Source organism: Ipomoea triloba, chromosome 11 (assembly GCF_003576645.1).
Source record: "Ipomoea triloba cultivar NCNSP0323 chromosome 11, ASM357664v1".
Taxonomy (NCBI): Eukaryota; Viridiplantae; Streptophyta; class Magnoliopsida; order Solanales; family Convolvulaceae; genus Ipomoea; species Ipomoea triloba.
In genome coordinates, this window is record NC_044926.1 from 22,275,732 (window position 1) to 22,299,390 (window position 23,659).

The following is a 23,659-nucleotide window of genomic DNA, read 5'->3' on the forward strand; positions in this document are numbered from 1 at the left end:
AAAAAAAAAAAAAAAAAAAAAGCAAGAATTTAGTGACGTACATATGAAAATGAGATTACTGGTGTAACTCCTTCCACTCTAGCTTCATTAGTAAAATCTTCTTTTCTCATAAAATACCAAAGAAATTTCAATATTACCAACCCTGACCTGGAAGAATGTTGAAACTGATAAAAGAGGCTTTTCACCAGCTTTCTGTTGCCGAGCCTGAAAATGATGTAAAAAAAAAAAAATTTAAAGAAAAAACATGAATAGCTGAATACTATATCAGCTCCTGTATAGGCAGAATCAAACCTCAGAACTCAGGAGCAAACTAGGCAAGAACAACTTAAATATTACCACTGCTTAACAACTTTTAGGTCTATCCCCTAAAGAAAGACTAGACCTGCATACTTCTACAACAGTAAACATCACATTGAAATGCAATGAAGCCTTCTGGAAATAAGGGCGAAGGGATAAGCCCTATGTCATCCCATGGTGAATTAAATTTCTCAGGCCCCAACAGAACTTCATTAACATATTAGCCAAAATTAAGTAGTTAGTTCTAGAATGGAATAAGGGTCAAATAGGCCATCCAACTACAGAGCAAATTGCAATTGGGCTATCGAACCCAAAAATACTACAATTAGGTCCCCGAACAATGCAAAATAATGCAATTCAACCTAAAATGACTTGTTGACCTAGTAACATGCTGACGTGGCAGTTACCAAATTTTAAAATATTTTTTTTATTTATTTTAATTAATAATTTTTTTTTTAGAAAAAAAAATAAATACGAGTAATTATTTAAAAATTAAACAATTAAAACACTCGCCTTCTCCGAGGGAGAAGGCGACCCACGGGTGAGAAAGAGTGTTTAAAAAAAAATTAAATTTTTTTTTATTTTTAAATTTAAACAATTATTTAATTTATATTTATTAAAATAAAATTTTAAAAATATTTTAAAATTCGGTAACTGCCATGTTAGTATGTTACTAGGTCAACAGGTCATTTTAGGTCGAATTGCATTATTTTGCATTGTTCGGGGACCTAATTGTAGTGTTTTTTTTTTAGTTTGATGGCCTAATTGCAGTTTGTTGTGTAGTTAAATGGCCTATTTGACCCTTATTCCTTCTGGAATTGATGAGAGAATATAGCTCTTCTCATTTAATTAAGTAATCAAAGAATCAAAAAGTACCTGGAGACAGAGCATCACCACAGCAAAGACAACTTTTGTGATCTCAGTCAAAAAATTAACACTAACCGGACTAAACATAAATTTTCCATCCACTTTTGACATATATACCAGTATAGGCTGCAACAAAGAAAACAAACAATTAAAAGACTAAAGCATATAGACATGCATAATTTATTTAACCAGCATTGATATAGCTCCTAACAGTTATAAGAATAAATCTTTATCTTGATGTCACAGATCAATTTTGGTCGAATATGTTAATCTGGTTGTGGCTTTTTTGTTCTAGTGGTACTAGTAATAACTCTGATCCTGGTATTTCTAAATATTTTAGTACAATCCCTATCAAGATTGATCGTGTTTTAGCAAAAATAGTTCAGTTTGCATCATACCCCAAGTTTTGCAAAATTAAGAGTTTGCCAGAATCCAGATTAAAACTTAAAGTTAGCCAAACAAGATCAAGTTCAAAATAAAAGCACCATTTCAAAAGATAGGAAAACTAGGCCAGATCTGATTATGCGAACTGCTAAACATAATTACGCCCTAGGAATTTACCCTGATTGATTAGAATAGTTAGGTGCGCATTACCATGCAAGAGAGAACCTCAATTAAATATATCCAAAAAAAAGGAGTGGCAGCTAAAATTCATTGGTATACCTGCAAGCCCACCAAGATGCAATCACCGACGACCAACAAAATGTTAAAGGCGCGGGTTTTCAAGGAGACAACGCTCCGGTGCCGATCATACGCCTTGGACACCGCCCTCGTATTGGGCGACACCCCCAATTTGGAGTGGCAAACACTGCACTCCACCACGCCTCCAACGCCTTTAACATTCATACTCCTCAGCTGCAGGAATCAATCCCAGTTGAAGGAAGAAAATGCAGACGAGCAGATGGAATTGACCGTGCCCCTCCTTCCGATCTGACACGGAATTCAGAGAATTGAATTGAGCGAGATAGAGGTGTAACAAGAGTCTTCTTCTTGCCAGGCCGGGCGGCGTTGGTATGAAATTCACAGAAGTGGGAAACGGTTTCAAGTGCAAATGGGATGGGATGGCAGCAGGCTTTGATGGCGGAAACGCAAGGTACAGTATTGTAGTTGAGGTCTCAGCGTCGTTCGCCCGACACCACGCTGAGGGAATAATTTATATCTATATCCATATTATCTATATCTTATTATAGATTATGTTTGGCAAATCTAGTTAAAAACTAGCTATTGACCCGTGCGATGTATGGACTAATATTAATATTAATAAGAATGAAGCGTTGTTGTAAAAAAGTCAAAAAAATGATAAAAACTTTGGACAGGAAAAAAATGTTAAGATTAATGAATTTAGAAATTACAACGTATTGAGAAACAATTTACGGAGTACTAATTAATTAACAAATTACAAATTGTTAAAAACTTCTTTGTAAACTACATTAGTTGTACTGTTAAGAGTACTTTTTGAATCATCACAAATTTTAATCTTGAGGCCATTTGGTTGACTTATTCTTGATGCAGCAACATATAGTTGTCCATGGACAAAAACTGGTTTCCTAAGGATCAAACCAACATTGGACAAAGTTTGACCTTGACTTTTGTTGATAGTCATTGCATATGACAACATGAGAGGAAATTGTCTCCTATTGAACTTGAAAGGCAATCTTGTGTCAGGTGGCGTTATAGTCATTCTAGCAATCAAAACCCTAGTGCCAGCATTGGGTCCTGCAAGTATACTTCCTTCAACAACATGTTCAGCTAATCTTGTAACAACCAACCTAGTACCATTGCATAGTCCTAGACTGTGATCAATATTCCTCATTAACATTACAGGTGAACCAACCTTTAATGTTAAAGCATGATTTGGCAGGCCTGAAGCTCTAATAGTGTTTAAGAATTCCGGTGTATGGACATCTGCAAGTACAGTAGAAGAACCATCAGTTTTGCAAGCTGTGTCAGAACTGTAATATGTCTTCCCTTCCCCTATAGTCAAGTCAGACATATATTCATTTACTTCATTGACAACTTGTAATGTTGGTGCTAAAATAGCACTGCTATGAAAGCAACTACCATCACTTATACCATCATTGAACTGAGGGAAAGTACTGTTAACAATAATTGCAATAGGATCACCATTAGATTTCAACAACATTTGAGACGGGATATCAACCTCAGCGTAACCATCATTATCTTCGCCAATAGTACCATCACCTATTGAAGCAAGCCAGTTAGCAAATTCTTCCATTCGTTGTTGATCCAAACCAGGTTGCATACTATTTAACCTCAAATTCTTTGTTAGGCGCATAACTTTGCAATGCTTCCAAAGGTATGATGAATTGATAGCTGAAGAAACAATGTCTTGTCTTGATCCTTTTGGCACCACAGGTAAAATTTGCCTAAAGTCACCTCCGAATACCACTGTTTTACCTGCAAATGTCCTATGACCACTGTCTTGATTAACAAATCTCAATATATCTCGCATTGTTCGATCCAAAGCCTCAAAACAGTGCTTGTGCATCATTGGTGCTTCATCCCAAATTATCAACTTCGCTGCAACAATGAGATCTGCCAACTGACTACCTTGATGAATATTGCAAGTAGACTCTTCATTGATAGAAATAGGTATTGCAAATCTAGAGTGTGATGTCCGTCCTCCCGGCAAAAGCAAAGATGCTATACCACTGGATGCCACATTGATAACTATTTGACCTTTAGCTCTAATATAAGCTGATAATGCCCTCCAAAGAAATGTTTTGCCAGTACCACCATACCCGTAAACAAAGTACAATCCACCCTTGTTAGAATAAACATTAGAAATAACAACATCATAAATTGACCTTTGCTCATCTGTAAGTTGGGAATGAAGTAACTGACTTTCTTTAGCAAGCAAATCACGATCGTATGATAACTCTTCCAAGATCAACCTATTGTCAGTCCTAACAGACAATTCTTCTGAGACTAAAGGCATGTCTGGAAAATCTTTCAAACTCTTATTGTAAAGTAATAAGAGTTTTTCCAATTGTAGCAGTGCAAAATCTTTTTTTTCTTGATCATTTAGAAACAAATCTGACGAATTTAAAATTCAAATTTGTTAGTTAAAAGAAAGGTTAAATTACAATGTAATGAAGATAATATACATCATTTGATATTAAGAAAGTATGGACAAATGAATACCTTGATCATTTAATACTTTTCGTCGATTGTATTGAGCATCTTCTGCCATATACGTCCAAACCTCGTTCCAAACATATTCAGGCCTCCCCATTGTGTTTGCCATTAAAAGTGTGACAAACAACTTTCTTAGTGAATGTGCAGTAGACCATTGGCTAGCTTCCTTAATTGCATCAATGTACTCAAGATCATCATCTAGTAACCCATGGGCATAACATGCATCCTTAAAAGTGTTGTACTCTTTTCCATTGTATGTTTTGATGTCTTGAAAACTTTGAGGTCCTCGAACTATGTTCAATAGGCAATGAAGATAATAAAGCTCCCCAGTACCCGGTGGTACGTAAAAAATACGACCAATTGAAAAACCACCTTGCCTTGGCTGCCATTGGCGCACATTTTTTTTCCAAACAAATTTATTCGGCATTTCAATATAACTTAGCAATCTCACTTCAGAGTATTTCTTGTTAGCTTCAAACCATTCAGTAAACATGCTTTGACCCAAGGTTTGTCGATTCAAAATGGTTTCCACATCTTCATCGTCTTCAAAGTATACTGTTTGGCTATCTGGCAAGTGGAAACTAAGTCGCTCCACAGTTGGAGTTCTGCATTGTATGTCATAGCTAAGTAACCGCCAAGTAGCCTCTGAAGCTGAAACATACCTACAATCATAGTACATGTTTATCTCATCAACAACCTCAACACCATTAACTTCTGTGGAACTTCTATAGAATTCTGCAGTGACTCGATCATTGCCTTTGTTGATATACTTGAATAAGTACTTGATAGATCTGGACTGGTTGCACCATTCAACATTCAAATGTGCCTTGTACCTCAACAACAAATATCCGTTATGCGGCACCACATACCTATTGTCCATTTGAATACCATTCTTTGTTATTGTTCTTCCATCATCACGCCTTCTATATATAGGGTATCCATCTGCATCAAAACTTGATGAATCAACAAACCTTTTGGGGAAGTATTTGGTACATCGTCCATTGACCATGCAAGGTGAGTTAGATCTAGCAACACCGCAAGGACCATGCACCATAAATTCTTCCACAGCTTTATAGTAGTCTTTATCAATCTATATATCAGGAATTTCCGCTGAAATGAATTGATCAATGGAAGAAAGAGATGATTCAAGCCTGTTGGATCCAAGAAACAACAGGATATGTGCGTGTGGTAGTCCCCTTTTTTGAAATTCAATTGTGTATATTACTGTTCAATAAAAAAAAATAAGAAATTAAATTAATACCAAAAAAATGAACAATAGCATTATACAATGATAAGTACACAATGAATTTGTGACTTACATGCTTTGACGGGACCAAAGAGTTCTCCTGATTTTAATTCTTTAACCAAACTATCCAATTTCATTTTGAAGACGCGACTAACAATATCGGGTCTATCTTCTGTCTGCAAACCTCTAACCTCAATATACCGTTGGATTTCATGCCACTTTGGGTTACATGTAAATGTAATGAATAACTTTGGATAGCCTATCCAACGACATATAGCCATGGCATCTTGGTAGTTTTGTATCATATATCTTGCACCTCCTGTAAAGCTTGATGGTAAGATAATTCTCTTCCCTTGGGTTGAAGGGTCTATATCTCTCCCCTAAATAATGCATCTGACAACCCTTTGTAAACTTCACAACGCAATGCCTTCTGATTGTTTCTTATAAACATAAGTCTACCAGATTCAATCATTGTATAAGCATCGACCAAGAATTGTTGAAACAACCTCTTTGAATGCAAGAATGTAGAAAGTTCACTTCTCCTTTCATGTAACCGAAAAGCAAAATGCTCCCTTGGTGTTAAACGTTGCCTTGATCCAAGTAGTTGACTACGATTAGCTGCAAATTGGATGTCATCCCTATACCCATCCTCTCCATATGGAAACAAAATTGGATATTGCATAGGTAAGTAAGCAGGGTTGAGTTCACTGATTCTTTTGAGTTTCCCTGATTTTGACTCCACCAAAATATCGTGAAAAAACCATCTCTAGATCTAGGTCACCAACTATCAATGCAGCCACCTCAGATACTGTAGGTAAATTATAGGTCCTAGCATCCTTGCTCCTCTTCCCTAGTAGTCTCATTTTTACCTCAGTTCGTGGATTGTTGTGAATCTCAGACCTAGCCATTCTAAATGACTTAACCAGCACATTGTTGTCATCCAGTGCTTTTTTATGTCATTTACCACCTCTAGGTGTAACGAACTTGTACCGCTTTCATGCCTACATAGAAAAATAAAAGAATTAAATTCTTTTATTTGATACAATAACAAAATACAAAGATGAAATAAGAATAGGTGTAAGAGTATATGTGCATACCTTATTGAATCAACACGATTGTTAATCTCATTCTCAGTGTCGTGAATGTACAATTGGGCAAATTTTGGTTGAGCACCATCTATGGGCAGCAAACTACCTATCAAATGGAAGTTCTGGCCATTTATACGGTAAACAGGTGGACCACCACCATTGTTCACTGTCCTGTCTACTTTCCCACCCATTGAAGTGAAACAGAACATATTGTTGTAAGACCTAATGTTTTGCAAGAAGTGGCTTCTCTTGGGACCATCCTTAAAAAATAGATCATATAATTCTTTTGGTGGTTTTGTGGGAGGTGGTAGTTTTATCTTTCCATGGCCACAACACAATGAATATTTAGTAATACCGTTAACTTGTTCAAACGTTCCTCGTACCAAAATAGTGTCCCACAATGTAAGCATGAATCACAAGCATCACCAAAGTCGACATAATCAACTATAATACAATGAACAAAGTTTAAGTCGTAACCCAAAAAAAAAATTCAATTCTTTGTAGCTAAGATATATTTAAAAAATGAGAAAAAGCAATTACCAGGTAAAACATCTTGGATGATATCTTCCTGTTCGCTACATTCATTGAAGTCACTGTGGAGGTTACGACCATCAGATGCAGACCCATTGTTTGCATCGATTAATCGACTACTTGGTTTTTTGATTAAGTTAGTGATAGTTTCACTATAACCTGAACAGATTACTGACATGTTTAGGTTAACAATTAAAGTTTCAAATCCAATTTTTATACTATAACTATATTTGACTAACAAAAAAAAAAGAGTAAAGATTATTAAATTATATACCAATATCGCCATGTGTTGTAGAAGGCCCAACTTGAGGGTCTATATGTGGTTGGTTAATTGCAAAATTTTCTACAAAAATTGAAGACACCCATAATACAAACCATCAGTCAAGCAACCAAGTTTCTAAAAACTATGAAATAGAGTTTCTAATAATCTATTATATTTTGATAAGTAAGTTTTTTTTAAAAAATACATACCATTAGTCAAGACACTATTTGGAGTACGGAGACTTGGTTGGAGTACACGTCCTACTCTTCGATGAGTGTTACTTCCAGTAAGGGATTCCGTTGTTAAATCTGTAGTCATTCCATTGAATAGTTAAAATAAGAAGTTTACTAACTGTTAACAACATAATTATTAGTACTATAAGGATTAAATAAATTATTTAATGAAACAATTCTAACAAATTCACCTTGTAACTTTAATTAAAAAACATCTAAAAGACAAAGATTTCAACTACAATACATGTTGACTGGTTGACTGGCGGTGTGCTCGAAATTGCAGATAAAGGGTGTGCGATTATGAACGTTACGAACACTAACTTCTTTTGAGCATACTAATAAGACGTTGCATAAGTGTTATTCGAATTACAATGTAATAGTAGAGTAAAAAGAAAATGAAGTGAGTACTAACCATTAGTTAATACGCTCAACGGCGTAGATAAGGATGCTTGAAAAACTCCACAGAAAGGTCTGGGAGTCTTATAAGATGATAACTGGCTTTGTTGTGGTGGATTGCTATTCTCATGATCCAAGGAATTTTCATTTTCTATAAACACAAAAAAAGAAAAGAATTATTTAACTATAATTATTATAATATTTTACTATAACAAATAACTTATATATAGCTAGTATTACTAATGATCTATAATCTATATACATAATGATTTAATACATGTTATACTATGATTTAACAAACATAAAAACACAAATAATATTATTAATGTTAAAAAGTACTAATAACATTAAATTTAAAATGTTATTATAAGGCCACAATGTTATAATCTATATATCTATATATATAATAATAATCTATATAATATATATCTACAACAATACTAATAATAATAATAATAATAATAATAATAATAATAAATATATAAGGAAAGGATCTGGCATTGTTGGCCGATTACCTCTCTCAGTTTCCCCTTTCTCCGATCTAAATGTTTGAGCGATGGAAATCTGGAAACATCACTGATCCTAACCTCTTACTTTAGCTCTGTTTCTGGTAAAACTTTCGCTCGGTTAGCCTGCAATTTCTATGAAACTGCAGCAGTTCTAGCCTTTTGATGTTTGTTAACCTAGAAAGGTAATCCGAATTGTGGGTTGACGCCGGTGATGTAATCCGGCGCGGTTGGGTGCAGACTTATGCTAGAGCATACATTTCGGAGATTTTGGGTATGTTTTTGTTCTTTAAAATGTTTACCTACTAATTTTGAGATTATAGTACCGATTTCTCCATTTCATTTACGAATTCTGTTTCTTAGTATCAATTCTTACATGATCCTAGTTAGTATTAGTAATTTTAACCTTAGATTTGGTCCAAATGTTCATAAATCTCTACCTTAGTAGTGAAGTCCAGCGTAGGACTTCAGTTTAGTACCTTTAGGGTTTATTTGGGATTGCATGGTGATGAAATCCTAAAATTGAAATGGTCATAGTCGATCTGTGAATTTCTAAACTGCAAGAACAGTCCTAAATTGCCAAAAATGCAATTTAGTTAGGTCCTTGGGAAAAATTTTGCTAAACTCAAGCTGTGTAAGTTACTGTGTATGTATTCTTTATTTTGCTGTAAAATTTGATTTTCTACTATTCTGAACAGTGGTTTATAAAGATGTATAGAAGTGATACACTGCTAGTTCATCAAATGAATCCGAAAAAAGATAAGTTATTGTTTGCTAGGTTACAAAAATTCTACATCCTACTATGTTTATGTTTTCCAACTAATTTGTGCTACTCTGTACAGATATTCCAGGTTTTTAGAGTATAGAAAACTTACAACAAAGGTAAGATAAGTTGCAATACTAAACAACTACAGATGCAGTGTTGGTTCATGTAATGAGTACGAAAAAAGATAAGTGTTTTTTTCCTAGTTTTGCATACTTTTCACCAGCATAGTATTTTAGTCTTTTGATACTAATTACTAAACCTTTGTACAGATATTAAAGATTGCTAGAGTACAAAAGACTATGCAGCAAAGATAAGATACCAAACTTTATTCCTTATTTAGAACATAGATGAAATAAGATGTAATAGTGGAGAAGTACACACTTAGTAAATTGAAACTAAATATACATACCTTTGTTGTCTGTTGCCTACTTGCGTTTAGTTCCTATGACTGTAGATTTTGTCAACCTCTTCATTCCGCAATTGTGTTTATTTAGACAGTATGTTGTAATGTGATTGTGATTGTAACTTCCATTGAGGCTTTTATAGAGTGAAATGAAGCTGGGCATCCATTGATCATGTAATCATTAAATGATATTTCCATGGGAAGCCCAATAGTTGAAATCATTATGAATAAATATTTGTGTGCTATTTAATTTCAGTTTTCTTAATAATTGGACAGTTGTGTGTGCTCCTTTGCAACACACTTAAAGGTTTTTAATAATCACTCATGTTTTCAAGAATAGAATTAAAATATCATAAGATCATATTTGAATAGTACATTGCTGTTTTCACAGATAGTATAGCTTATCTTACCTTCCCAAATTTAATACTCTAGTCATCTTTGATTATATATTTTTTAAGAGTGTTAAGTTGATTACAATAATAAATAAATTTTGATTAAGGTATACTTCAACATTTGTACAGGCAAAAAAAAAACAGGAAATTGAGAAGAAGAAGACATTACTGTAAGAGCTGACACACATTAATGTGAAGGACTTAAGGTGATTTTCTTGGTTTTTTAATTCTTAATATACACAATGCAATGTCTACATGTGTTTATCTGCTGGTTGTAACTTTTTATTTAGTGGGTGTATTATATATAGACTACTTAGTTGTGTAATTGGCCTTAGTGAATGCATTTTAGGTTGTAAGTTTTTCTTTAGTTGGTGTAATATTATATAAAGAAAAAGAATGGTGGTATTGATAAAAACCATTAGTACATTTTTAATAAGTAAGTACACTATTGCTTAGTTAAAAGATCTTAGATGTAAACAAAAAAAAAACAGTTTTTTAATAAGTATCTAAAATGGACCTAAAATGGCCCTTCTAAATAGAGTAAAGAAATTGGTTAACTATATCTAAAACTGGCTTTTGTTGCTTTGTCTTGTATTCATTTGGTGGTTCACAGTACATCCTTGCAAAATGTATATTGCTTCGAACTACTTTGTCTTGTATTGATTGCTGCCATATTGGTAGTTCTAGCTGCTTTTAAAATGCCTCACTTAGACCTGCAAAACTTTACAAACAGCAAGAACAAAATAGGAGAAGGGTAACTTAATAATAAAGTAGTTCTAAGATAAAAAAAAAAACAGAAATCACAAGTTACAATCCAATCAAATGTCTGCAAATGTCATCCAAAAGTACTTTAGAACCATTGTCTACAATCACAAGTTACAACCCAACCACATTCAGAGCTCAGTTTTTTGAGTTTTGGTCACCTCCTAATTCACTATCCTTTTCCAGCTTGATAATGGCAGTATGTGTTTTCTTCTTTGGACACTGGTGCTTGAAAACTCATCCAAAAGCCTTCTTTTAACTGCTTCACTCTCATTGCCACCACCTTTAGCCATTTGAGTTAATGCATTTGGCAGAGGCCTTTCAGCCTCTTCATCTGAAAAAAAGCCCTAACACATAATAAATAGCAAGAGTTAAAAGACCTTGAAAATTGTAAAAAATGTGAAGTTTGTGAACAAAAAATTTAAAAAAGTAATTACCGCATCGGAATCTAAGTCATCATCCAATGGCTCAACAGAATCAGTTCCCTTCTACTTAGTATCCTTCAGCAGTCCAGGACAATACTGGTTCAAAACAGCAATGTCCTCTTTGATTTGCATGACTGGAAAAGGAAGGTTGCGTTTCTCTAATCGATCCCTCTGAACATTAATCTTGAATAACATTCATCTACCAACCAATGATTCAATTTCTTTAAGAATTTTGGTTGGAACCTGCATTTTAAATATAAGTTACTCACTAATAGACTATTTTCAATAGGAAAAGCTTGAGGTAGAGCTTAGAAAGGAAGTAATAGAATGCTTACCTTTGGCTGCATAGCCTTAAGCTCTTCAGTTGTGATGCCCCCCAATAGCTCAAGTGCCTCACGATCCCATAGTAAGAATGGTGCATTACCATTGGCATCAAGCACTCTAATTTTTATCTTATATCTTAACTTAGGTTTATGGCAGTGAGTTCCACACTTACCACAGACATACATCCCATCCTTTAGAACTACCTTTTTATTACACCTAGTTCCTATGCAAGAAAGATAATACCAGTCAATCAAATTACAATCTACCCCCAGAATAATACATGGCACCCAATATTCCCCAGTCTGCAAATGAATCCAATCATTGTGTTAAAATAGTTTTTAATGAAAGTTGAAAATAATATACCAATAAAGACTCTAAAGAAATGTACCTCACTCCTTTCAAAGAGTTCAGAAATGGTACTTAAAACCATATTAGAACTGCTTTGATCACCCATACTGTAAGTAGTATAACTGAGGCTTGAATTTGATGTCATGCTCTTCAAAGGAGTTGGTTGATTACAGAGTCTAATAAAATTAATGTAGACAATTATAAAAAGAAACAGTGCAAATTCTATAGACAGGAAAAGATTACATGTCTCTAAAACAGTGCAATTATTAAGACAGAAGATTACCTCTCTCTGAAATCAGTAAACTCATAACAGTCCTGGTTAAACAACAGTTGGGTTGCATCATAGGAGCTACAAATTTTGACTTCTCCACCTGCATTTTATAGTTATTAATTTTGATTGATTAACGAACTTTATATTTTCAGGTAACAGGTGATTGAAAGGTACTCCATGTAACAGAAAAATGAAATGGCTCACAGAAAACAAAAGATCACAAAATTCAAGAAAAGGTAATTGAATCTACTTACTGTTTTCTGGCACTTTGACCCTACACATTTGAATAAGCACAATGACTGGTTCTGTTAAGTCAGATTGGAAAAAGGGCATGACCTTTTCCACATGCTGATCCCATACTGTACATTTCAGTTGAATACCCCTGATAATGCAAGTGGGATAAGTTGAGTTGATCACATGTTTAGTAAATGCTATATTTGTAACTGTAGACTTACTTTAAATCCTCGATTACAAAATCGATTAGTTTAGAAGGCCTCCCATTGATAAGCTTATCCAATGGTGAGAAGATTTGCACCACACGACCAATGACATCTGCCATTAAGCAAAGTATAGTCAATAAGATATATGATTAGAGAGTAATCTGACTATTTAAGTAGAAAAAAATAACAAAGGAGTATAACATACCAATCAAAACCTTTTCATCAATTCCTTCTAGACTCTTGATTGAGTTAAAACTCTGCAAACGATACATTTTTCTAGGAAAATCTACACCTTTGTATTCTTTCACCAGGGTTTTATGATAGTACTGTAACATGAACGTACTACTACAGGTCCTATAGGTATAGATAGGACTGATTACCAGGAAATTTTTGATGCAATAGACATGTCCTTCTATGAATGAGTTAGTAACAGAAACATTGTTCACTGGAATATTCAAATGCACATAGGAACCCTATAACAGCAAACAAAATTTATTTACAGTGAGAAAAACTTACTGTTAGTGAAGGAAGTTTAAGAAAAACTAATACTGTTACCTCTTCATCATGGAATACACATTCCCTAGATCTGACTTTGTCTCTGTATCTGCTTTGTACAATATCGTAGGTACGTACCAGGCGCAATCTCATGGCAGCAGTAGTGTTCCTATTATGAATATCTCGCGCAAGGATGTACATTGGAGCCATGATTTTCTCCTCACAAAGTTTTTCTCTTAGAAATCACAGTGTTTATTTTATGTATTCGAATGGTTCCATTGATTGTAGTCATAGAAAATGTATATATACTTGTAGGCAGGTCCATGAACCGGTATTATTTCTCCGTCGATAAATGCGAAAAGGTATTGTGAATCGAGGAGTCCAGCCGCAATCGAAATGCCAAACGTTGTAAATAATTATTGCAAATCCAATTAACCAGCCGTAATTAATTGCCCTAATCTAAACGACACAGTTTGTAATGCAATGAAGTGAAACGACATTGTTTTCACTGGGCGGGAAAACGAAATTTTTTTTATTTCCATAAATGTGTGGCTTATATATATATATATATATATAGATGTAGTTAAAAGTTGAAAAATAGCTGAAAACTGAAAATCTGTTAAACTAGCTGATAATGTTTAAAAGTATTTGACAAAATTAACTTTTTGATAAACGTATAAATGTAAAAAGACTAAGAAAGACGTCTTCATAAAATTTAAATAGTTTTAAATTTAAATAAGTTTGTTTACATACTAAAATTTAACATTTTAAAATTAAACTATTAGCATAATCATGATCTAGCATTCCATAATGAAAGAATTGTTGGGCGGTGAAGAGTTGTGAAAGATGATGAATAAAAATATACTCCGTAAGAGAAAGAGAAAAGATCAAAAGGTTTTAATTGAGATCAATAAAGTATGTCATTTATTTAAAATAACAAGGATAAAGATGGAAAAAAATTAGGAAGTTACTAGCTTATTTTTTAAACGTTTCAAAATAAGCTCTTATTTTAAGCTATTAGTTTATTTTGAAAACATTATCAAATTAAAAAAGCTTATAGCTTATTAGTAGTTTAAAATAAGTTATAAGTTTCTAAATAAGCTCTGTCAAACAGGGTCTATATATCTATAGATTTCATATCAAATGAAGAGGACGTGAACACTAATCTTGTGCCCAGATTTGATTTCTAAAGATGACATAGATTTTTTTTTGTTAAAGTGGAATAGTAGTGTCTTTTTTCTATTTTTTAAGTGTGAACGCATGGGTAATCATTGGTCAAATTGGTTTCCTATTTTCTTGGATCATCATCTTTGTGATTTGGAGCCACGATTTCTTCATCATCGATCGAGTGTTCGTCCATGCAAAACGATCAGTATTTTTATTTTTTTTTTCACTCGTTCTTTTGACTATAATATTGCCTATATTTGGATGTTGGTGTATATGTACACATGATTGGATAGTACGGTTGTGCGTTATGGTGTGTTGGTTGTGCAACCCAGTATTGTGAGTTGTGCATTGTAGGTTAGTTAGATATGCATTAGTGCACTTAGTGCAATGCATGGTAGGACATTGGGACGTTTATCGTAGAATTTGTTTTACGGTGTTTGAATGCGCAATCAAAGAGTTACCAATGCACAACATTCAATATAGGAATGCATAATATTCTTTATAGGAATGTGCAACTTCTAATTAGACTGCTTTGCCCCTAACTGTATATTTTATAATATTTTAAAGGGATTTGTTTCCATAATTCGTGTGATTTGTTCTTTTTAATCTCAGCCGTGCATCATTATGATTTAATGATATAGATTAGTCTTCACGTCCTCATCTAAGGATATGTCCTCATGTGAACTAGACCCTATAATGTTTCTTGTCCAAATTTAAGCGCATTTTAGTATTATCAAATATTTGGACAAAAGTATCATTTTACATGTATTTACACCTATAAATACAGTGGAAACATAACTATGTTTAGGCCCTTAATTCATCATTTCTGATTGACTTTCTTATGAGTCACCTTCTAAGCAATATTCATCTTCTTCAATGCAATCTTTATCTTCTCCATTTACAGTAGATAGTGTTGAACTTCAAAGCAATCTTCATATTCTCCATTTGCATATGGAATTGAACTGCCAATGTGGCATATTATTTAAACATAATTTTCTTACTGGGTTGCAGTGACAAATTCATAGTGTTCTTGATGATGTCCCAAGTGTGTACGATGCAGTTCTTCATTCCTTCTTGTGACCTCTAACATTGAAGGCCAATTGTCATGGTACTGAGGTACGCTATCAATGTTGACCTGCACGAGTTGCACCATTTCTTCCTTCACACTTTGGTACCTAATAAGCAGCTCAAGATCGAACACTTTTGAATTCCACTCTTTTCGAACTACAGAATGAACCCATCTTGGCAGGTCAACACCATCTTCGCCATTGATTGCGTGGAATTAATGTGGCATTAGTGGTTTAACCAATGTAATTAATTGCATAAATATTTTGATGTCAAATATGATAATGGTCCAGACTTCATATTAGTAATAAAGCTAATAATAGAAGTAAAGAAGTAATTGTAATTAGTTGTAACTAGTATGACACCCGTGCGATGCACGGACTAACAATTTGAAATATTTAGATTATTTTCATATATGAAAAGAAGATATTAGATTTATTCATTTATATAGTTTTGTTATTTAATAGTTATGTTGATTTGATATGAAAAAGTTATGAATATAGATATTTGCAATTAAAATATGAATTGGTATTTAAGATGGGTAATTAGTTAAAATAAAATTTTTTAATTAAAATTTCAATACAAATTATTAAAGACTTCTTGCTAAATTATATTATTAGTTGAAGTACAATTTCTTCTAGAGTTACCGCAAATAAAAATTTTGAGACCTTTGGGATGGTTAACTCTAAATGCAACAATATACAATTGAGTATCGACAAAAACTGGTTTCTCAATAACAATTTAACATGAGATCATATTTGCTACTTTGCCCTTGACTTTTGTTAATAGACATTGCATATGAAAGCATTAACTGAAATTGTCTTCCTTGTGATTTGCAATCTTATATATTTAAATAATAAAATTAGTGATGAAATTATAATCAATTCTAATATTTGAAAGTATACATTTATTTGAAATTATAAAATTTATATATTCGTGTTGAAATTCATTACTCAAAAATTATATTAGGAAAAGTCTTTTTCTTTTTAGTACTTATTAGGAAAAGTCTTAATTACCATAGTAAGATTGATATTATTTTAAGTAAAAAAAAATATAATAATAAAATGAAAGGAATCTCTATGTTTAATTACCATAGTAAGATTAAAGTGTTAAATACAGGTTTGTTTTAAAAAAAAAAATTAAATACATGTTTGTAATTATGAATAATATGTGTGTGTTTAATTTTGTTTAATTATAGACCTAATATGTGTATATTTAATTTTCCTTAATTATGTCCAAATATGTGTATGTTTAATTTCGTTTAATTATAAACATAATATGTGTATATTTAATTTTCTATAATTATGTCCGAATATGTTTTTGTTTAATTTTCTTTAACTATTCTGTAATATGTGTACCATTAATTACTTAATTGATTAGATAAAATCTATATAACGGAAAGTATAAAAAACAGTTTAATAAAAGTATAATGTGTGAATTAATTTCTTAATTACCATAATTATTAAGATTTTATTCAAAAGTAACCATTAACATAATTTTAAATGTGTAATAATATGTGAATTGAAATAATTTGCATAATTGTATGGACGTAATAATCTGTGAATTATTTGTAGGATATTACCAAATCAATCTATCACTAAATCAATCAAACACATTTTAAAAATCTAATTTATTCTTAGTTGTTGGTTATTATAGTACTTGCATTTATTCAATTTTTATTTAAATTTACCAAATACCTCCTCTTATGCATACCAATTTATATCAACTGATAAAAACAATTAACACAATTAGCTATCATCTATCTATCACTAAATCAATCAACTATTAACTACTTAAGCCTATTTAAAGCATACTTAAGAAATGACAATTGTAAACTCTTGAACAATTCTTGGAAGACCTTGGGATCCTGTGATCCAAAAAATTGTAACCTAGTATGAAGTTGAGTTTGATCAGCAAGCATTATCTAATCTTTGGCTTTTGTGGGTTTCAAAAATCATTACTGCAATTCCACATGTTCCCCAAATGACGTAGTAAGGCCACGCTTGATTAATTAATACTATGAGTGCATGATAATCATATACTATACAGAGCGAGTTAATTAACTATCTTCCCGTAGTCCCATCTATTCAAGTGTCATATCTTTCCACTCCCGTCCATGACAAAGGCAAAAATTGATTGATGATGTTTTGAAGGTCTTATCAATGGTGCCCAAAGCACAATACTTTTTATTCACTTCACTTTATGAGCTTGAAGCTCGCGCAATTGACGCAATAAAGCAAAGCTTAAATTCTCTTCCCATCCACACTATCAGCCCCTACAATTCCCTACTTCAGCACCATAGACAAAACCCCTTCTCAATTCATGCATGCGAAGGTGCAGAGAGGGGATGGAGGTTTGGTGGAGAAGGGAAAAATCAGTGGGCTGTTGAAGAGATTCATGGATTTGGAGAATGCGAAGATAAAGGAGATGAGGAGATGAGGAGAAGAGCAAAGTGTTGTAACAAATATGTCACACATCTATGGAGAATAGTGGTTCTTCCTATGTAAATATTGATGCTTTCATAAACAAAAAGAACAGAACTAAGAGAGATGAAAATTAGTGGTGGTGGCTGAGTGGTTTATTCTCGTATTTATAGTCATAAAGAGAGAGCGGCAGAGCTGTGGATGGAAGAAGAAAACAAATGGTAGTCCTTGATTAGGGAGGCTATTTCGGGCCTACACAATTTTGCCCCCTAATTAGCCAAATTAATTAAGGGAAGATTAGGTAATTGTGTCACTAAATTTAAGGAAATAAATTTGATAAGAGGAGAATAAATTTTGAGATAGGAATTTTGGAATAATTTTTACAAAATTATCATTTATGTCAAAATGTTTGATATTACAAAATGTCTCTGAGTTTGGGCGGAAAAACTCAATCAGACACTTCTATTATTATTATTATTATTATTATTATTATATATATATATATATATATATATATTTATTTATTTATTTATTTATTTATATAGATATAGATAGATATAGATATAGATTTATCTCAATAAAATTATTGTTTACTTAATTAATAAATATTTAAAATTTGTAAATTACAACCAAAAACATTAATCTCATTTGATGAATACATAAAAATGTACGTATTCATTGTTTCATTTGGAGGTTAATTTATTTTCAATCAATTAGGTTTCCTTTTTCATTTTCTGTCAATTAGGTGCAATTAAGGCACAAATATGCATGGAAGTTATATTATTATTATTATTATTAATTACTTATCATATTACTAAAATGTCCCTACGTTTGGGCGGGAAAATTTTGGAGGAGGATATTGTTTTTATATATAGTATAGATTACAATTATTATTAGTCTAATCTATACTATATATAAAAACATTATCTTTCTCTAGAATTTTCCTGGCCAAATGTAGGGGTATTTTAGTAAAATGGTAATTATTATTATGATAATTATAATATTAATCTATATCTATACTATATATAAAAATATTATCCTTCTCTAGAATTTTCTCGCCCAAATGTAGGGGTATTTTAGTAAAATGATAATTATTATTATGATAATTATAATATTAATGATAGAATAATATTAATTATAATTGATTATTAGTAATTATGGTAATTACTATGATAGAATGATAGAATAAGTATAATATTAATTATAATTGGTAATATTATGGTAATATGAATATAGAATAGAATAATATGAACAATTACATGCATGAGATTATATGTTTGAACAATTACATTATGATAGAATAATAATATAGAATAATATTAATTATCATGCATTCACGGATAGAATAATATAGAATAGAATAATCATAGTAATTATTATGCCTTCACTGATAGAATAATATAGAATAGAATAATATGAGCAGTTACATGCATGAGATTATATGTCTAAACAATTACATTATGATAGAATAATATAATTATTATAATTATAATTATTAATTGGTAATTGGTAATAAACAAATGTAATTATAAACATATAGGATTTCAACAGGAAAATATTTTATTAATTGCTTCTCAACTTTCACATCTCTTAACAGATCCACTATCCTTTGCATCACATTACTTATTAGGTCCCAAATATCTGCATTTCTAATTAAAGGATCAAGAGAGCTGAAAATATAAGATTTCAAATATAAAAGAATAGTTGATTTTATTATAGTTCAAAAAAATATTTAAAAAAAATAATTAACTAAAAATTAAACGGCACGGAATTTAGGCCATTTGAAAAGTAAATTAATATTAATATTTGATTGAAAATTGAACGGAAAAGGAAATGAATTTATTTTGACAATTAAATTATTATAATTATATTAACCATATTAATATTTATGAAGGAAAAAGAAAAATTAATATATTGATATTTCATTGAAAATATAATTGGCAATTATATTTTTATAATTATATTACTTATTAATTATATAGAAATGAATATTAAAATCTTTTTATGAATGAAAAAGGAAATAAATATTACACACGAAAATATGTTATTAATATTATGTTACTAATGTTACTAATTGACACAAGAATCTGGCCAAATAAAAGAGGAGATTAATAATAAAAGTTCACTATAAATATAACATAGTTTTCCCTATGCAAAAATTAGTAACCACCAAATGAAATATTAGGAAAAATATATGAAGGAAAAAGAAATGGAAATGAATATTTATTCTTTTATGAAGGAAAAAGGAAATGAATAGATATTCATATTTCACTAGAATATAATCGAGAATTATATTATAATTATAATTATATTAATTATTTAGAAAAAAAAACAAAATAAATTTATTAATATTTCACTGAAAATATATTCAACAATTATATTTTTATAATTATATTACTTTTTAATCATATGAAAATTAATATTATTTTTTATGAACGAAAAGGAAATTAATATTACACGGGAATCTGTTATTAATATTTTCTTACTAATTGACAAGGAATCAGGCCAATTAATTGGCAATTATCAGGAAAAAGAAATGAAAAGCAATATTAATTCTTTTGATGAAGGAAAAAGGAAATGAATATATTCAAAAGAAAATGAAATATTACGAAAAATGAAATGAATATATTAATATTCAAAAGAAAATTGAACGCTATATAATATTCGATGTTATAATTTATATAATTGTATACCAATCCAAATATTCTTAAAATAGTATAACGACTTCATTCCGTGCAACGCACGTGCAAAAATACTAGTTAAACATAATAAATGAATTAATTGTAATAAAGCTAATAATGTTCCACACTTCATATTAGTACACTAATAATTATTATTGTAATTAAGCTAATAACTATAAATATTATAATAATTATAGTATTAATCTGGTCGCTGGCTTGGCGCATATGCATAGATTAATCTAGGGCTGCAAACGAGCCGAGCCGAGCTTGTTTGGAAGGGTGATGCTCGAGCTCGAGCTCAAAGATCGAGCTCGGAAGTTCTCGAGCTGCTCGAGTCGAGCTCGAGCTCGAGCTCGGAAGTTCTCGAGCTGCTCGAGCTCGATTTCGAGCTCGAGAACAGGCTCGATTTCGAGCTCAAAATCACGCTCGAATTTTCAGCTCGAATATTACGCTTGAATTTCACATGTTTCATCATACACTTACTGTTTTATCCATAAATAAATAATACAAAATTTTAAACATTCAAAAGTCCAAAATAAGTCACAACTTCACTTCAATATCAACTACACTTAAAGCACTCAAAATAAGTAAGTTCACTAGTCCACTTCAATATCAACTACAAGTCAATAACAACACTCAAAATAAGTTCATAGATCTACTTCAATATCAATTACAAGGCAACAACAGTAGTCATCCTTGATTCCAAGAAAGATCTGTTGAATTTGAAAAATGAAAAAGAAGCATAATATTAGATAAGTGAAGAATGCTAAATAGTTGTTTAAAAACAAAAAAAGAATAACTTACTTTCATGAGTTGGAACCGGAAGAAAAATTTCTTGATATGATTTCTCTTTCTGAAAAAAAAAAAAGAAGATAAAAAGTGTGTAAGTAACCAAATGCTTTAAAAAGATAATCACATCATCATCATTTAATATAAAATTAAACTTACTTTAGTTTTGGCAATATACTCTCTCACTACTTCCATGTCAACCCTTCCATGATGTAATGGAGGAATAGAAGATGAAACTCCATCACTGGGCAAAAAGTTTAACTTTGTTTGATTATCAACCACCTGCAAAAACAATACAAATACTATAAATTTATCTGGAAGTCCTACTCTTGTTGAACTTGATATCTGGAAAATTTGGGCCAAAAATTCCTTATCAATCTTTCCCAAAAAATCCTTAAAGTTCGATCAGTTTCTGGTTAATACTGTCCAGAAATTTTGCCTGGCGCAGTCAGGAAAGAAATTCGAAAACAAATACTTCCAATACTCTTTTTCACTTGAATTTTTTTGTGTAGGACCTCAACTTATAATACTTGAAATCCATAAAAAGTTTGAGTAGAAAAGTTGCTCCAATAAACACAGAAAATTCCGTGAACTTCTTGGCAGAATCTGGTAGTTTTTGTTCCTAAACTAAAACAGTGTTCTTGAAGTTTCTTGTCTATTTATCATTCTGAACTAAAACTGTGTTCTACACACAATCCACAGTTCATTATATTCACATAGCTATACACAATCCACAGTTCCACACTTCCATAGTCCACACATACACATTAACACATTAACCATTAGTCCATTAAGTCCACACATACACATTAACACATTAACCATTAGTCCATTACACCCTAAACTACACATTAACACATTAACCATTAGTCCATTACACCCTAAACCCTAACACATAATATTGCTGGTTCTTACATATACATAATTACATATACACATTACGCCAATAATTACATAATTGCAAATACAATATAAAATAATAGAAAATAAGATGGGAGGAAGGCAGGTTCTTACTGGCGAGGGTCGCGGTGCTGGTTCGCAGGCAGTGGGCGAAGGCGGAGGGGAGGCGATGCTGGTTCGGCCGCAGGCGGTGGGTGAAGGCTGGAGGGGGAATCGCGGAGGGGAGAGTCGGCCGGTCGTCGGTTGCGTAGGAGAAGCAGAGTGAAGGCGAAAGGGAGGCGGTGGGTGAAGGCCGAAGGTGGAGCCGTGGAGGGGAGAGTCGGCCGGTCATCGTCTCGTCGATGATTGCCGGCGGTCGTCGGTTGCGTAGGAGATGGCCGAGAGGCAGAGACGCAGAGAAGCAGAATGAAGGCGGAGGGTAAACTGCAGAGGGTTAGAATTTGGTGACTTTGGCCTTTGGGGGGAATATTAGGGTTAGAATTTATATATATTATATTTTATATTATATTATACATGGCTTGCGAGCGGCTCGTCGAGCCACGAGCCTAAAGAATTATAGCTCGAGCTCGGCTCGATTGTTAAACGAGCCGCTCGAGCTCGACTTTGACTGAGCTCGAGTCGAGCTTTGACTGAGCGGCTCGCGAGCCGCTCTGCTCATTTGCAGCCCTAGATTAATCTGATCTGAACAAGGCCTGCCCGTTGAACCCGTATCCGCTACCAAGCATCCATCAGATGGTGGACGAGATAGCTGGGGCCGCCTTGATGAGATTCATGGATGCCTTCAAAGGCTATCATCAGATCATGATGGCCGAGGAGGATGAGAGCAAGACTTCCTTTGTAACTCCTGACGGGCTATTCTGCTATCAGGTCATGTCGTTCGGTCACCGAAATGCGGGAGTAACATTTCAAGGAATGATAAACATGCTATTTGAAGGATTGCTCGATAGAACTATGGAGGTTATACAGACGACATGCTGGTGAACAGCGCCAAGCAGCAAACGCACCATTATGACCTCTAGGCATGCTTCGATATCATGTGCTGGTACCAAATGCGGCTCAATTCAACCAAATACTCATTTGTCGTTCAAATTCGAAAGTTCCTGGGATTTATGATGACCAAGAGGGGAATTGAGCCCAACTTGGTCAAAGTCAAAGCCATAGTGGACAAACAGCCACCCGCAAATGTTCAGGAGGTGTAGTAGCTAACCGGTCTGTTGGCAGCATTAAGCAGATTCTTGTCCAAACTAGCCGAAGGGTCCCACCCGTTCTTTAAGGCCCTAAAGAAGACAACCGCCTTTTCTTGGAATGGAGAGTGCCAGGCTACGTTCGACAGCCTAAAGGATTATCTTATGTCACCTATCGTGCTGTCCCGACCAGAGCCTAGCGAGGAACTACAAGTCTACTTGGCAGCATCAAACCAGGC

General features: G+C 32.8%; 2 protein-coding genes across 6 annotated transcripts in view; both read right to left on the reverse strand.

Annotated features, from left to right (window-relative positions):
* LOC115996496 (CMP-sialic acid transporter 4-like) overlaps positions 1-2,289 on the reverse strand; it is a 10,667-nt gene extending 8,378 nt beyond the window's left edge. Inside the window, exons 1-3 of one of the 5 annotated variants that reach the window (XM_031235752.1) lie at positions 1,828-2,289; positions 1,174-1,290; positions 148-204 (exon numbers count right to left, since the gene is read on the reverse strand). In XM_031235752.1, coding sequence (XP_031091612.1) covers positions 148-204; positions 1,174-1,290; positions 1,828-2,010 — 357 coding nt within the window. In that variant the 5' untranslated portion in view covers positions 2,011-2,289. Of the gene's footprint in view, positions 1-41; positions 393-1,173; positions 1,291-1,827 lie in introns of those variants that run through there. The other 4 variants (XM_031235754.1, XM_031235756.1, XM_031235753.1 and 1 more) reach the window with 4 other exon arrangements.
* Positions 2,029-5,850, reverse strand: LOC115996106. Its single transcript, XM_031235248.1, has 4 exons — positions 5,725-5,850; positions 4,330-5,413; positions 2,594-4,221; positions 2,029-2,094 (listed from the first exon to the last, which is right to left on the reverse strand). The coding sequence occupies exons 1-4, from the start codon at positions 5,848-5,850 to the stop codon at positions 2,029-2,031; spliced, it is 2,904 nt and encodes a 967-aa protein (XP_031091108.1).
* Between the last annotated feature and the right edge of the window lie 17,809 nt (positions 5,851-23,659).